The 15,769-nt window shown below is 41.7% G+C and overlaps 1 protein-coding gene across 1 annotated transcript in view; it reads right to left on the reverse strand.

The window, feature by feature from the left end:
• The window catches only part of ADAMTS5 (ADAM metallopeptidase with thrombospondin type 1 motif, 5), a 40,692-nt gene extending 24,928 nt beyond the window's left edge, over positions 1-15,764 (reverse strand). Inside the window, exons 1-2 of the mRNA XM_009327798.1 lie at positions 15,495-15,764; positions 3,875-4,007 (exon numbers count right to left, since the gene is read on the reverse strand). Coding sequence (XP_009326073.1) covers positions 3,875-4,007; positions 15,495-15,764 — 403 coding nt within the window. The remainder of the gene's footprint in view (positions 1-3,874; positions 4,008-15,494) is intronic.
• Positions 15,765-15,769: the final 5 nt, after the last annotated feature.

The following is a 15,769-nucleotide window of genomic DNA, read 5'->3' on the forward strand; positions in this document are numbered from 1 at the left end:
GTACCAAAGCATGCGGGACTCCAGCATAGGAGAAGCCAAAGTCAGCAGAAACTTCTGACCATGACTGCATCACAAAATGCAACACCAGTCTACTAAAGAAGGAATTGTCATCTATTGGACATATCCCATCGCAAGAGATGTTAAACGTAACTTCAAATTGATTGACTGTGTCTGTTGGTGATGTTGGATGATGCTTATCTTCAGGGGATGCACAGGCTGGCTTATAATTCAACCCTGTAAAAGCAACAAATCTCCAACCCAAAAGTCCAGAGTATTAGAGTCAGAATCTAGTTATTTTTGTTTCCTGATGGCTATTTTAATAAGGGATATATGGAGAAGCAATATGCAAGTGCTGACCTATGAAAAACATTAAATAAATTTTGAGGTTATGAGCAATCGTAGGTTCTTTAATGCTTTTCTCCAGATGTCTCTGTGAAGCAGGGAAGTGCATGAAATAAGGAAATATCATTTTTTTTACAGACAATAGGCTGATGATAACAAAGACTTGGAGAATGTCTACATACTGTGCCTAAGCTAGCTCAGATATCCCTGCAAAGCTATGGAGGCATAGCTGAAGGAGTTGCTTAAAGTCAAAAAAGACATCCATATGCCACAACATGGAGCTGAATTGATGATTTCAGGCAAGAATCCAGAAGACTATTTTTGTGACAGCAAAGCTACTGCTGTCCAAACTGAGAGCAGCATGTCCCCTTGCTAGAAAATAACCGTATATGGATTTACCATTAGTGGCTGGGTGTCTTGACAGGCTATGATTTAAAAATAACATTTATGCTATTAGCACCTCTTCCCTTTATTCTGAGGACAAACTGGATTATCATGTTCAAAGTCACAAGGTTTCCTCCTGTTCTTTGTTGCATTATCCCCATTTTCTGCATTTGACATTGGAGACAAATTATTCCTGATTTTCCTACATATAAGTAGGACAAGATTCAGGTCCTACCTTGTCCATCTTTATATATGGATCTCCACCTGTTATTGTCAGCTAATCAGTGGTACTAAGAATTTGGTTGCATCTCTTTCTTTCTGTGCTCTTGTTTACAGCTCTCTGGAGATTTTGCCTGTTATTGCTGCTCATTCATACTCTCCCCCTTAAAAACCACTGGTCAAAATCCATCTATTTTATCTGAAAGAAATAAAATAAACATCTAACACATAATGTAGTAGAAACCCTGGCAACAGAAGCAGCAGGCTTTATTCTGTAGCAGGCTGCTTTTTGGCTTCCTAAGCACGTATCCAACCTGAGCCCCTGGGCTGTGCATCGTCCTGTTTGGTCGAGCTGCAGTTCCATTTACTTTGGTTGCCTTCCAGAGAAAGAATCTGCTCCTCAAAAATGCTTTTGGAACCTTCAGAGAGGAAACAAGAGCATTCAGATCCCCTTGGAAGTCAAAGTGAGGACACACAGCCATTCTCCAGCTCAAGTCCGTGTTAATGATGCTGCATCTGCTGCACATGCACACGCAGCAGTGTTGTTTAAAAAACTGCAGACGGTGACTCTGATTCACTTAGTGGCTCACCTTGCTCTTCCTACTGACAGAAAGGAGTATCTTAGGCTTAGAGGCCTTAGCATCCCCTCTGTCTTGCAGGGCATCTCCTATGCTGCCAGGTAAATGCCAGCAAGTAACTAAGCTGCTGTAAAATTAAAGCTACACCCTACCCACAGGACAGGGGGAACTTTAAGACTTCTGAATTGTAGGAAGAAAGCTGGTCTCCAAATAAAATAAAGCAAGGTTTTCCCCGAAGTGCTTAACTAAAGGGTATCCATGCCACACTTTTATTTTTCATCCTTTTTTGACCTTTAATTTAATGTAAGTACTCAAGCAATTTTAGCTGTGTTTTCTTCTCAACTTCTCCCACTTCAGGCCACACACACAAAGATCATTCTGTGACTTGACACCCCTCCTTTCTTAAAATCTTATGGTGAGGAGAAAAAAAAGGGGATGTTGTTTTAAACAACCTCAAACTAGAGTTTTTTTGTCCATTAGGGTACTTATTTATTCGTTTCAATTCATGCCTTTTTTACATTGAAAATTATAGCTTTTACAGATTCCTGTAAATGTCTAGGTATGAAAATGGCTCTTTTTCAAAAATGTGCTTCTAGATCACTAAAAATAATTCACTTTTGTTTACATTTTCTTTGTGTGGAATTCAAGGTAATGATATGTATATTTACCGCTCATCCCTATCTTTATTGATCTATGTTCTTTCATTTTTAATCTATCTAAACATGTATTTATTGCTGATAAAATGGTAGTCGAGACACATTACTCACCTCTTCACACACCAGATATATCAACACTGGCATCACAAGAAGGTCCCTCATCCAACCTCGCCAATGCCCACTAACCTTCAGCAGTAAGCATCACTTCTGGATGCAAGAAAATACAAGCAGTGCCTCTAGCAGACTGGCCTTGGAGTGATAGGCTAAGTTTGCCAATCTATCTACTTGTCCCAGTTCTAGACCAGGTTTGCGATGGGTCATTAGCTTCACAGCATCCAGGTTTGATGCCACTAAACTCACCTGATATGAAGTGGTATTTGATGTATTGTTGTACTTATCTGCAAATGCTCTGAATTAGTGATTTCTGAGGGCTTTTTCTTTTATAATTATATTCTTGTTTATTAAAATAAAATTTCTGTTTTGGGGACTCATTGTGCCACATTTTATGTTTTCATGCACCACATGATCCCTCTCCAGCCACTACTACTTCATTTCTTTGTAGCACCATAAAAGCAGTAGGGTTAGGTTCACTAATCGTTGAAGGGTCAGCTCAGTGACATGCCAGCTGCTTTTTCATACTTGGTGACCTCCAGTTGCTGAGCCAGATGTATATATAAGGCACACAGCTCTTGGGCTCTACCTGCTAGCTACTTGAAAATTGAACTACTGCAATGATATTCCCAAAGCAAACTTTACTTTGGTTTGGCATGAGGTACAAGGCAATTCAGAAATTGGCTCTCTCTGAAAGTCCTCCTTTCCCTGTTATTTCCTTCCAAGAATGTTAAAAAAAGAATGATCTCCACTTTTAAATTGCTGTTCACTCACCAAAGGGAATAGCCCTCACACCAAATGTATTTCCAGTGAACACAGCTCACAAAGCATTAGTAAATTAAAAATAATCAAGATGGCAGCAGTCTCTCTGAAGGAATGTATCATGACAGACGCAATATCCCAGAATATGAACTTTCTTCTGTCACTAATTCTACGTTAAATCCTTCTGAAGGGTGCATGTAAGGCTCCTACATTAAACTGCTGTCCGCTGAGGTGACAACTGAAACAAAGTTAAACAGCTTTTTTGACCAAACCTTTATCACCTAAATACTATTTCACTTATTTCAGGATTCACATTAGTACCGTATTTTACCATAAAGGTGGAATTTCCATACCTTTAGAAAAAGATTAGAATTCTGTTTTTTCCACAAAAGCCCTCCTCTGCAGGTAACACATTGTCCCAAGAAAAAAGTTTCGTAACAGTAGAGCATGCAAGTAGTTCAAAAAGGTGAGTTATTTTCCACTGTGCATGCACTAAATGCATGCGAATTACAATAGACGGGCCAAATGCTTCCTCAGGAGGGACACGTATTGACATCTTTGGACAGTAGCAGCAGCCTTTGAATTTTCACTTCAACTACTGCTTAGAAACAACACTGTCAGAAAGGAAACACCTACTGTGCGCCTTCACTTGCCTTCTGATCCCTTATTAGTTAACCCTGAAGTGCATATGTATACAGCCTTAATCCCCAAGTGAGTATCTGGACCAGGGGAAATCTGGAATTAATTGCAAAGTATTTTGGTTACTAATGCAGCTGTTACAAGTGTTTGATTTGGCAAGCGAACAGAAAAGGCACTGCATACCAATTTCGTGAGCCACTGTAAAAGCTGCATGGAGGCCGTCATCTTCAATCACTGCACAGCTGCGCTCAGGAGAGCATATGGTCCCAACGTCTGCCATTCCCAGAGTATCACATGAATGGTGCCCACATAAATCCTGCCCAGGAAGGGAAAAAAAAAAAAATCATTAAAATAAATTTTTACACCCGTAGGTAACAACAGGTTAAAGTCACCAGCCCTTTGCAAACAGCAGAACCTGGATAAAAACATCAATATAAGCTTCCATCTAAAGATGTCAATGCAGTTTAAAAGCACGATGACCCAATCCCACCCCTGGTAAAGTCAGTGGGAGTATTTTCATTGACTTTAAGGGGATTTGGATACGTTCTGTAATTGATGATTGTTAGTTAAATTTGTATTTCTGCACTGCATACAGACGCTCAAACTTGCATTGAGGTATTCAAAATACATGCTGTAGAAGCATTTCTTCATTGACAATAAAAATAGAATATTCTCTTTATTTACAGAAGGTGAACCAAGGCACAGAGAGAATGCTTCAGGTTCCTGATCAGTCCTTGAACCAGAGATCACCATTCTTTTCCCAAGGCAAGTCTTATACTTGCACTTAAAGAAATTAGATTGTTATATATTAAACCTCATGTCACATCTGTCAAGCAGTACAATGATTAATAATGTATTACCCAATATACCAAGTATTTAAGCAATTCTCAGAGATTGCTTAAAGAGTCAGTGATATGGCAGAGTGTAAAAATCCCTTGATTCCTAGTCTTACTAGCGCAACAACTTGATCACATTTCCTACTTGTAGGTATGGGGTGTCTCCAAAAACCATGCAGGTAGCATTAGGTTTTTTCTTTCCATTCCAGGATGATAATGATGCTAATGCTAATGCTAATGATGAAGGCAGCTTTGATCAGACATAGTGTTTTAATCATCAGCAGCAACTTTTCAGTGCTTCTGCTGAAGCAGAGGGAAGAATACTAGTCTGAATGTACATATATATGCTTTTTTGGTTGAGAAGGAAAAGTAGGTACCATGTTATTTTGAACACTTCAACATTTCATTGTGGTTGAATGAAATTGTCGTTTTCAAGGCATGACAGTATTATCAAATGTTATTATCAAAATGATCAAAGAGTATCTTTTTCCCCCTTCATTTTTAAGACTCTCTTCTTCCATTCTGATCTCCTTTTATAATGACTTTCTTTTATGAAGTCTTTCACAATTAAGCCATCTGAATAACAGATGTCCTTTATGAGGCTTCAGGTCAACAATGTTCACTGATTATGATAGTTTCAAATTTAGGCAAACTTGAAAATACACAGGATTCAAATCCCACTGAAGTCAAAGAAAAACACACTGAGTTCACAGAAACTGTGACAGAGCATCTCTTTACCAAAAAAAAAGTGTATTTTTTTCCCCCCAAGATGAAATAAAGAATTTTTCAAGCTAAAATTACATAGCAGTATTACATATACGGAGTGAGAATTTCGGGATCAGTTCTGGCTTCCAGGTGTCTGGGAACTCTTTTCGTTAAGTGGACTCTTGGCGCTACTTAATGTCAAGATTTAAATGCCGCAGTACCAATGAACAAAACAGCCTCACAAGAAGAGAAGGAATAAAGTTCAGAAGTATTTCAATTCCCAAATTTTCACAGGTATAATGCATGGTTTAAGAAAAACTTCCATTCTGTAGCAATGCAGATAATATGCAGACAATTTTCTCTCTAACCCACTGGCTCCTACCCCTGACATCCAATTAGCTCCCCAGACTTTGCTTCTGGCACTGCATGGGTTATGGGAAGGTACAGAATAAGGATGCCCATTTTCAAGTACTTTAAAAGAAAGGCAATTTTTTTCTGGTTTTATTTAGGCAGATAAACTTCATTATCATTTTCAGCATCTCTGGACCAATGTTGGAGGAGGCCCTAAGTGAGGTCATGTTACTATAGCATCAAACATCTGGGGCATATTCAACAAGGAAGATATAATCCTTAAACTCCTATCACTTCTGCTTGGGTTCATATCCATTTAGGCCTTTATGTATCACTTCTGAATCTCGCCCTCTCAGTCTGAGGGTGCATTTTACATAGAGTAAACTCTATGTAAATGTAACTGTAAGTGGTTTACCTACAGCAGCATGAGTAACAAAACTCAGAAAAAATGCATGTGCATAGTACCAATAAAAATAACTTTTCATGGTGATATAATTGGTCTAAATAAATGAGTGTAAGCTGTATAGGAAGTAAGATACCTTCATACTAGTGCAATTTGAACTGAATCCACACAAGCAGTTGAACTGGAATTCTTACACAAGTACCAAAAAGCACATAGATCAGACAGAAAGCAGCTTACTGGAGGAGGTCTAAATTACTCTCAGGTTGACAGTGCCAATAATAGTATAAAATGCATTAATTCAGGCCTTGTCTCTGCAGGCAGATTCTGTGTCATTTGGTCTTTTCTTGTATTTAGGTGTCATTATTACGTAGATACTTACATCAGTACTGCTTCCAGTGCGGGCACAATTATATCAGCACACAAATGTCTTATGCCAGTGTATGATTTATTTCCATTTGCACACAAAAAGAAGCTATGCCAGTGATATGGCTATGAAGCTATACCAGCAGATGCAACCAGACCTCACAATGATTCTCCGGATTTGATGACACAAGTATAATTAAAAGAATACAATTGTTCTAAGCAGGCAATCTCATAAACTTCCTTAGAGTTACTTCTGATGGGATGTGTGGAGTATGGAAGATTATGGCAGGGATGTTAACCATAAGCAGCCCTCAAAATTTTGAAAGCTATGCACACGATTGCATTATACCACCTTCATTAGACATCACAAAAATAGCAATGTACGTATGCAAGCACTAACGGACGTAGCAATGTTTGGTTACATTTCATGTTACATGTTACTGACATCGCACCACACGGCATGCCTGGGTTTTTCTCAGAAATCCAGTCACTTCATCAAACCGCTGTTCCTCCGTTTCCGTAATTTCCCAGAGTGTGACACATATCCACGTATCTCAGCATCCCACTAGTAACTTTCAAGGCAGTGCTCATTTGCATAACAGTTGTCTAGACAAAACAAAGCAGGCTTTCTTTATGAAATACCTTAACTTCGGGTCAGATAAAATGAATTTCTTGAAGGGCTGCATTAGTTAAAAGTTGCTCCTAGGAAATCCCACAGGAGAAAATAAGTGATTCTGAAAATTGCTTATCTGTAAAATTGTCTAGCTCCTCCCACACCCCACAGACAGCTGGGAAACAGCTGTCCTCAGATGGTGTGGGACCAATGATCCCCGTGAAGGAGAAGAGAGGAGAGCGACCGCACTGTGGTCAGAAAGCGGTGGGCAGTGATTCAGTAAAGCCGCATTCCCTTCAGCCAGCTCCATGACCACATCCACGCTGCCTCCCCAGCAGTCTGAGCCAGGCGGTGTGGGGAGCCCTGCAGCCGCCTACCGAATCCCAGCTGGGCAGCGGTGGAGGAGGCTTGTAAAGGATCTTGGAAACAAGGACAGGAAATATTTTCTGGCATTAGCTTCTTTGTATGAAGCTGTTATTGGGGAGGGATGTCTATGGGTTGCCCGTCTGCTGCTAGAGCAGGGCATGTGTTGGCTGCGCTTTGAACAGAGAGCATGTGCTGAGCCTTCTGGTTTTCATTGCAGACCCCAGTCCTCAGTGACTGCATGAGGATGCTTTTTTTAAGCTAATGCTGACATTGTCAATAACCACTTAGGCAGATTTCTGAAGACTCAGCTCCATTATGTGCTCAACTCATGGTCTCATTTATTCTTTATTTCTCTTGCCTCTGCATGATTTTAACTTTAATATATTTCTATTCATAGCATCACATAGTATATACTATATCCATAATTGAAGCCTATCAAGTGGCGTCTCTGAGACAAATATTCTGAAAAATTTGCTGTCGGGTCAACTCACCATTCCCTAGCTACATCATCCTTCCCAACAGCGTGATTTTGAGTGACGTTATTGAAACTCACGCCTGTTTACACTTCCACTGATTTAAATCTTTACAGCAAAATTTCTTTTGACTTAAACCTCCCGTAGCTGTACTGGCCATGGATTATTTGTTACCAGCATCAATAGCCATATTTTTAGTTTTCCTGGGCAGTCTTGGAAAGCAGTCTCAAACTTTTATGAAGTAAAGTTTCTGGGAGTACATTACAAGTTTTTATTTCCCTTGAAAATAATTTTGTTAAAAACAGGCCCTGATGTAATGATGCAATCTAAAAAATCTGTGTGGGTCTCCTGAACTTTTCATACTCCAGCTAAAGCACTAAGAAGGCGGGGACTCACATGATACTTAAAATCAGTTTCCAATGATTATTTCGCTCTGGTGTGTGGCTTCTACTTAAAAAGTTAATTGCTTACTCAGATCTGTACACTCATGTAATTGCCTCCAAACAGTGGCAGAAGCTTTGAAGAGTAAGTGTTTCTTGATATTTCTGAAGAAGGAGTGCAGACTCTGGCCCTTGATCTGCATTACAGTAGTTTCAAAATAGAAGAATGACTAGGAAATGCATTTGCTACACAGGAGGCCATAGATGTTAAGCTTTGGCAAAGGAATGACTTAGGAAAACTAAGCTGTACGTCATAAGACTAGTAGTTAATTAGGCAGCTTATTAAAGGCCAAATTTTCTTGGCATTCGTAAGTACACCAAGAGCAGCTGGCTGTTTGCCATGTATACGTGGCATTGTTGTGAATGAAGATAACTGCCATGGCACCCTGCTGGAGCAGCTAATTTATCTTACCTGAAATTCTTTGATTTCTGCAGTAGGCTTAAAAACAAGAATAAACTGTTTAGTGAAACCTGGTATTAGGCCAGAGCCCGTGGACCAGATCCAAAACAGGATTTAAGGATTAACTGTCCAGTGCGGACAGTTTGGTGGAATGTAAGGGAAGAAGAACAAAATTGCCTCACGTGTCCTCTGGTCTTTGAGTTATCTACCCTTCATAGGGCTTGCAGTTTGTGACCTTATGGGCCCCAAAGTGCCACAGTTTTACAGTCCTGAACAGCTTAGCACTTAGCTAATACTAAAGCTTGATTGGGGTTGAGATGCTTCAAGTTTCTCCATCTTTGCCTCTGAGGGAAGCTAAGCCTACAGATGTTCTCAGATCAGATGTACGGGAAACCAACAGGATTAGGCTTTCTATCAGGCACAGCTGCACATCACCTTCTTTTAAAGCACAGCTAACAGCTTTTACATCTCTGTGTGTTTGCTTGCTTTTCTGGTTTCTTTACAACGGCTCATGAGCTAAAGTCTTTGCCCAATAAGAAGGTGATCCAGCTTCAAATTCCTTTCAGGGATGAGGATACTTAGAAGCATGTTTCTTAGGAGAGCGCCTTATGGTCTACACCAGGCTATGGTCTACAATGAAGGTCTGCATGTGTCCGTGCGTGCAGAGAGTTGCGGCTCCTCCTGTCGCAGCCCATGTGCCAAAGGTTTCCCTAGCCCAGGCTGCAGTTAGTGCTTACAGCGCTTGGTGAAGGGACCTAATTTTTGGTTCCTATTCCTCAGCCTGCTTCTGTATTTTACACTGAGCAGTCCTTTGGTAAATTACAGAAACAGTCTTCTCTCCGTGCTTTGGGAACCCAGACCGCCTTGCTCTAAGCGGTGCGCTCCAGTCAGCAGCTTCAGGTCACGATTTCTCTCCTTCTCACCATATGAATCTTGAATTACTTGCTAAACAGTGACATAGCTTTGGTCAGAGGGGTGGAAAGTTTCCTTAACACCTGGAACAGCTTACAACCTACTGGTTAAGGACCTCTCCTGGGAGGTGGGCGATACAGACCTAAAATCCCTCAAGCAGAGGAAGGAATTAAATACGACTTCCCGACTTCCTGCAGCAGCATTCCCACCACAGCCCTGTAAAGGGAGGGTGGGGTCAGGCGGTATGTGGGACCCACGCATCCACCCTCCCGCGCGCCCCTCTGCAAAGTGGGTGAAAGTTTATTAATGTCACAGCAACGCAGAACGGCACATGTGGAGGAAAGTAAGGTTCACCCAAACAGAAAGGATTACGGGTATTACCCAAAGAGCTCATGATGTCTGGAAGGCAAAAGGAGCACAAGACCAAAATCGACAGACTGCAAAAGGTATACTGGAAATAAGGGCTAACTGGTGAAAAAAAGAATTAGGGCATGGTCTATTTTACCCCTCAACCGATACTATGACACTTAGAAGAGGGGCTTTACAAGCCAAAATGGTGGAAGGCTGCCCTGGAGGAAGCCTGCAGTGAAAACTCCTCTTCCTGAGGCACTGGTGGGTCTCGGTCATGGGGATGTCCAGGTCAGGGCACCAGGGAGAGGGCCTGGCCATCACTGTGAAGCGAGGAAGGACTCCCGTCAGACTCACTGGGAGACTACTTTGCCCTCCCATGGCCATATTTTGAGAGGAAAGACCAAAGTCCGGTTACCGTTCGAGGAAAACCGGAGTGGTGATACCTGCCATACCTACCAAAAAAAAAATCACATCTTTTCCTCCAGTAGTTTAACTTAAAAATTGAGGTCGTCTTCCTTTCACATTAATATAAATAGGGGCCTGAGTTTTGGGCATTTGAATCTCAAATGTACAGAGTTGTGTTTCTGAATTCTAGGTAAGGTGAAATTCAAGAAAACCCAATGTTGGGCTAAGTTTAGCACATGCATGCTATACTTGCTGGCTTCAGAAACTACCTCCTCACCAGACTGGATATTTAGGCATGTTCTTACCCTCCCCTTGTATGGTATGGGGACCCTAGGCACTTGTCATGCAAGGACACTCTGCAACAAAGTATTAGAAATAGAGCCTAAACTGGGTTAAGCTTTTATGCTCTGAATGTACATATTAACAAAACAACTTTTTTTCCTAAAGCACATAAAGAAAATGCAGCAGCATTATGCAAACCACAGATTATTTAAAAATATTGACAAAACGCACATAAGGCATTTGGACTCTGCATGGCGAAGGGAAGGGCAAGCAAAGTTTCAGTTATGAAACTGGTGACTGGTGAACAAGGAAAAATGTGCGATTCAACTTGCCTAACCCATAGTTCCTCTGTGGGGAAACTTCACACCGTCTCTGTAGATTAGTGTGAATCACACTACTTCTCCCACAGGAATTATGTCCCACTTCATTTTCCCCAGGGACATTATCTAAATGTATTAGATTTACAACAAAATTGGTGAAAACACTATGAAACTGGTAGACACATCACATTATAATTTCTTCAGAGTAGTAGTAACAAACATCAGTGAAATATATTCTATTGACCGTTGGTACAGTGGCCTGTTTACTAATATGGGATAATAATTGTGGGAAGATGATAGTATAGAAAAGAAAAAAAGAAAGAACTAGAGCCAAAGAAAGCATGTGCTCCACGCAATGAAATTATCATCTATAGAGCTGAGATAATTCGAAGCTTGCTGTTAAATTTCAACAGCACTGTCAGATTGACAGTTAAACTAAATCACACACACAAGACCCATATAATTACTGTGTGGAAAAAGGCAGGACAGCAGCCTTTGGCTCTAGCATGAACTTTTGGTTAGAGCCAGGCATGATGGTACTATCACAGATGATGCTAACAAGCACTTAGGAAAGTATTTTTTCTTGCTCTTGTTGCGTGTATCTACTGTGAGAAATATCTATTTTAATTTTCACATGATTCAGAACTGGGGGAAAAGGAAAGGAACAGAACTGGATTTTGTCCAAATGCATTCAATAGTTCACTTGAAATTTAACTAAGGATCACTAATGAAATAGACTGGATGAATTCTAGAGGATAATTGCAGAGCAGGCTAGACCTCGGAAAAGAACAGTCTGAGTTCAAGTGCAGTTTGCAAGTCACGTCTAGTATGTTTTTCTACTGTGACAAATAATCTGGCGAGTATTTTGTTGCACCCATAAAAACCTGAAGACTGAAGATAACCTGTTTCCAGCTTCCGAGAACTGTTCACAATAAAAAAGCCTGAAACGGACTAAATTCTAAATTTGCTGTTGACTTCACTGCCATTGAGAACAAAGCGAGCTAATCTCCAGGGGAAGAGGGCTTTACAAGCTCTTCCTCCTTCCCACCACACAGCCGCTTCTTTACTGCCGCACGGGGCGGAGGACTCACCTGGCCACCAGATGATCAAATCCTTGCATCACCATATTCCACGGAGGATGCTCTGAGGATGCATGCTGCTGTCAGGAGGCCCAAAAATTTACAGCTGCTGTCAAGGACTCAACCACTAAGTAGTCGAACAGCAGGGGACCCATGTATTCTCTAAGGCTGTTAAGGCCAAACCGCCTTAATGAGAGCTCTCACAGGATTTATTAGAAAATTACCACCTTCTGGTACTGACAAGTCAGACCTCTGTCAGGCTTGATACTGGCCACCGTGGGTCAAAATGAGAGATTGAGACCACTGGGAAAATATACTTCTCCTTACTAGATTTTGGGAATTTACATAATCACTGTGGAACCCAACTACGTTTCTGCCATATTTAGTGATAGATAATTTCTGTGCCCATTGAGGGTTTTTACCATTTCCTACACAGGTGATAATAATGACCAGACACGTTGCCGTAGTTTTCCTTGCAGTTACAGAGTAAAGGGATTCACTGCAGCTAATGGATAGTTACATGGTTCTTGCTGCCACTGATAAGCAATATAGAGCCTTAAAATAGGTTTAACACCAGTTGCCTGTGAACTGAACCCATGTTCATATTTATTTACTACTTACTATGCTCTGCAGCATGATTGCTTTAAAGCCCTTATAGAATTAAATACAGATTATGACCAAAAGTGAGTGAATGCTTTAATCCGGAATCAGTAAATCTCCTCCTAAAAATCTTTTTGCATGGGAAGTACTTCCTAGTATGAATGATGATGATACTAATTTGAATGGTCAGTACTAATTTTATAATAAGGGAGAGCTGCCAGCACACTCTTAGTCTATGAATGCTTATTAATTTCTCTTTGAACAAGTAATGACAACAAAAGAGGAGGAAGCGATGGTGCTGAATTCTGACAGGATTATTCCTTTATAAGGAACTCAAGTAAAGCTACCAGCTTTTCAGAGAGCCTCTTTTGGTGTCAAAAATAACATCCAAGTAAATGTCACTCCAGAACGAAGATAATTAGTATGTTAGAGACTTGTATGGCAACAGGCATGTATAATTTAGATTCTAACTACACATAAACAGTTACATACAGCTGAGGACATGCGTTCAGCAGACAAACAATTTGCAAATATTATTCTGTTGACGCAGAGACACAAAGTTCAAGGTGGCCTCAGTTAGTAAACAAGGACGGAAAATGTACCTGACACATTTACCCCACGCCTAAAAACCAAGCCATTTAGAAGAAGACATCTGGATGTTCAAAAATTAGCATGACGGTATTCAGAGCCCATCAAAACATGCAGCCATGGCTTGGCGTCTAGTAGCTAAGCGACGTACTTCATACATTCAAAACATAGTTGTAAAAGTTGGATCCTCCTGCCAATTGCTGCCCTCTCATTGAAAAGCTAAACTGGAAAAAATCTCTCTTTAGTTCAAAGTGGGGCTGTTTTCTCTGGGAAACATCTCTAATGCTTTTTCATCCTTTAACCCTTTTCATGTTTACATTCCAAGAGGAACAAATAGATTCATGTTGACATTTCAAGTGTAAGCATTCACATACTCCCTGCAAAGAACATGATGAACACATGTAGCAGGAAGGTACAGTCTTGTTCTTATTGAGTCAAATACTGAAATGTAATGCCAAACAATGTGCGTGTGCACACAGCAAATCCTTAAAGCAGATTAAGTTATACTGAATTGCATGGAGGAGCTAATCCCATAGTTAAACGTGTTAAAATGTAAACCAAGAAAACGGAAGCCTCTGCTTTTTTCTTGCAAAGCATTTACATCCTTAAGTAACACTGCAAGCAATATTTGCATCTTAAGAGTGGAAGGAGACCACAGGAACTGTGACATTTTGGTTAGTTTAGGTACTACTTACATCCCAAAGAAGTTACTCTACGCATGGAAGATGCATTGCTCAGGAGTCTTTGAAAGTGGGTTACTGATTAGCAGCACACTCTTATTCTGGCAGGAGGGCATCCATGCAAAGAATTACAGATAAGCATCTGTAAAGCAAGTGCACTTAAAATTCACATCCTACCTTAATCCAAATTAACTTAATAATTGATATTAAGATTCAGAGTCTGCCACCCTAAGAGTTTCTGAATTGTAATAAATCCCAGGGAAATAAATGGGAATACTGGCAGAGAAAAACACTGGTGAAAAGTGATGGATTCTGGCCCAGGCTCAACTAATAAGCCATTAGAAAGGATGTTTATAGAAAACAGCAAGAGCGTTCTGACCCAGTCTAGGTAGCCTGCTTTCATTCAGATCATAATGATAAAAAAATGAAAGCTTGCAAATTAGACCGATGGGCTTTAAACTGCTAAAAAAGGCTCCTGCTGTACAAGTGATGCCTGACTGACACAGAACCTAATGTTTCAACTATTTACAGCTATAAAAGCAAGCCAGGCGCTTTTTTCCCCCCTTCTGGAGCAACTCCTTCCACAAACCATCCAAAGCATCCTTTTTGGCAGGCTCCTATGATGTAGAAAAGCAGGAGAACTCAAACGAACGGAAAGTCATGCAGCTATTTTTTTCGTACTTGGGGAAGGGAAAAAAAGAAAACACCAAACCCAAACCGCTGAAGGGATATTCTTACAGAAGAACTTCATTGCATAAACTCGGCCACATGTCTACTAGAGCAATGTCCCTTAACGACCTCTGGCAATGCAATTAAGTAACAACCAGGCAGGGAGGAAGGCACAGCTCTGCATGGGTAAGACCGGCCGGATCTGACCCACAGTTGATCGCGACACCCATTTTTGACTTGGGGGACAAGAAAGAGACTGCATCCCCTCACCACCAGCCCAACTCACTCAACTTCTGCAGCTCTGTTTACCTGCGGTTTGCATTTGCGTCCTACTCTTGAACCACAAGCGCTGCCGGCTTCCAGTGTGGTGGAGCTATTTTTGCTGGAAATAGCATCTCACCACACTCAACAAGGAAGTCGCGTGTACTTTTAAGGTGTTCTTCACCATTTGCACTAGCAGGTTTGTTTGGGGACTAATTTAGGCTAGGGAGCACTATCAGCCCCTTGCCTGGACTACCTCCCTGGAGAGAGAGGGGCTTTCTCACTGGGAAAGATGGAACAACGTCATCTCTCAAGCAGAGATAAGTTAGGTGGTCTCAGCCGAGTCCCCCAGTGAGGCAAATTACCACCTCTCCACCCTGGCAGGAGTCCCAGCACTGGCATGAACAACTGTGTACCCGCAGTGGGGATGACCTCGCAGGGGAAGGGGCACACACAACTGCATACACAATTTGTTGGGTTTTCAACCCCTCTTCCATCCCCGGCAGCTGTGTGCGTGGGTACCGGGTGTCCCCGAGATGCAGTGCAATGCAACAGAAAGGCCGAAGGCATGAGCAGGGAGGCAACCGCTGGGCAAAGCAGAGCAATGTGGCTGGAGAGCTGCCAAGGCGGCCTCGTCGCAGCCCAACCACCCCACGACACATCATTCGAGGGACACCAAGTCGCCGTTGGTCGGGGTGATGCCTACCTCACGGGTGAAGAGGATGGCAGCGTCATAGTGCTCGTCGTGGTCGTCGTCGAGGCGGTTGTGCTGGTGCTGCCACTTGCAGAAGTTCTTGAGGGTGGTGGCGGCGTTCCTGTTGACCTCCAGCCCCTTCTCCTTCTCCCCCAGGGCCACCACCTTCACCACGGCCAGACGGACGTGGTTCTCCAGGCTGGCGTGGGCGTAGAGCCGGGAGGCGATGGAGGCCAAGGTGAGCAGGTAGTGCTGCAGCCCCTTCCCGTACTTGCGGACCATGGAGG

Source organism: Pygoscelis adeliae, unplaced genomic scaffold, assembly GCF_000699105.1.
Source record: "Pygoscelis adeliae isolate BGI_AS28 unplaced genomic scaffold, ASM69910v1 Scaffold14, whole genome shotgun sequence".
Classification (NCBI taxonomy): Eukaryota; Metazoa; Chordata; class Aves; order Sphenisciformes; family Spheniscidae; genus Pygoscelis; species Pygoscelis adeliae.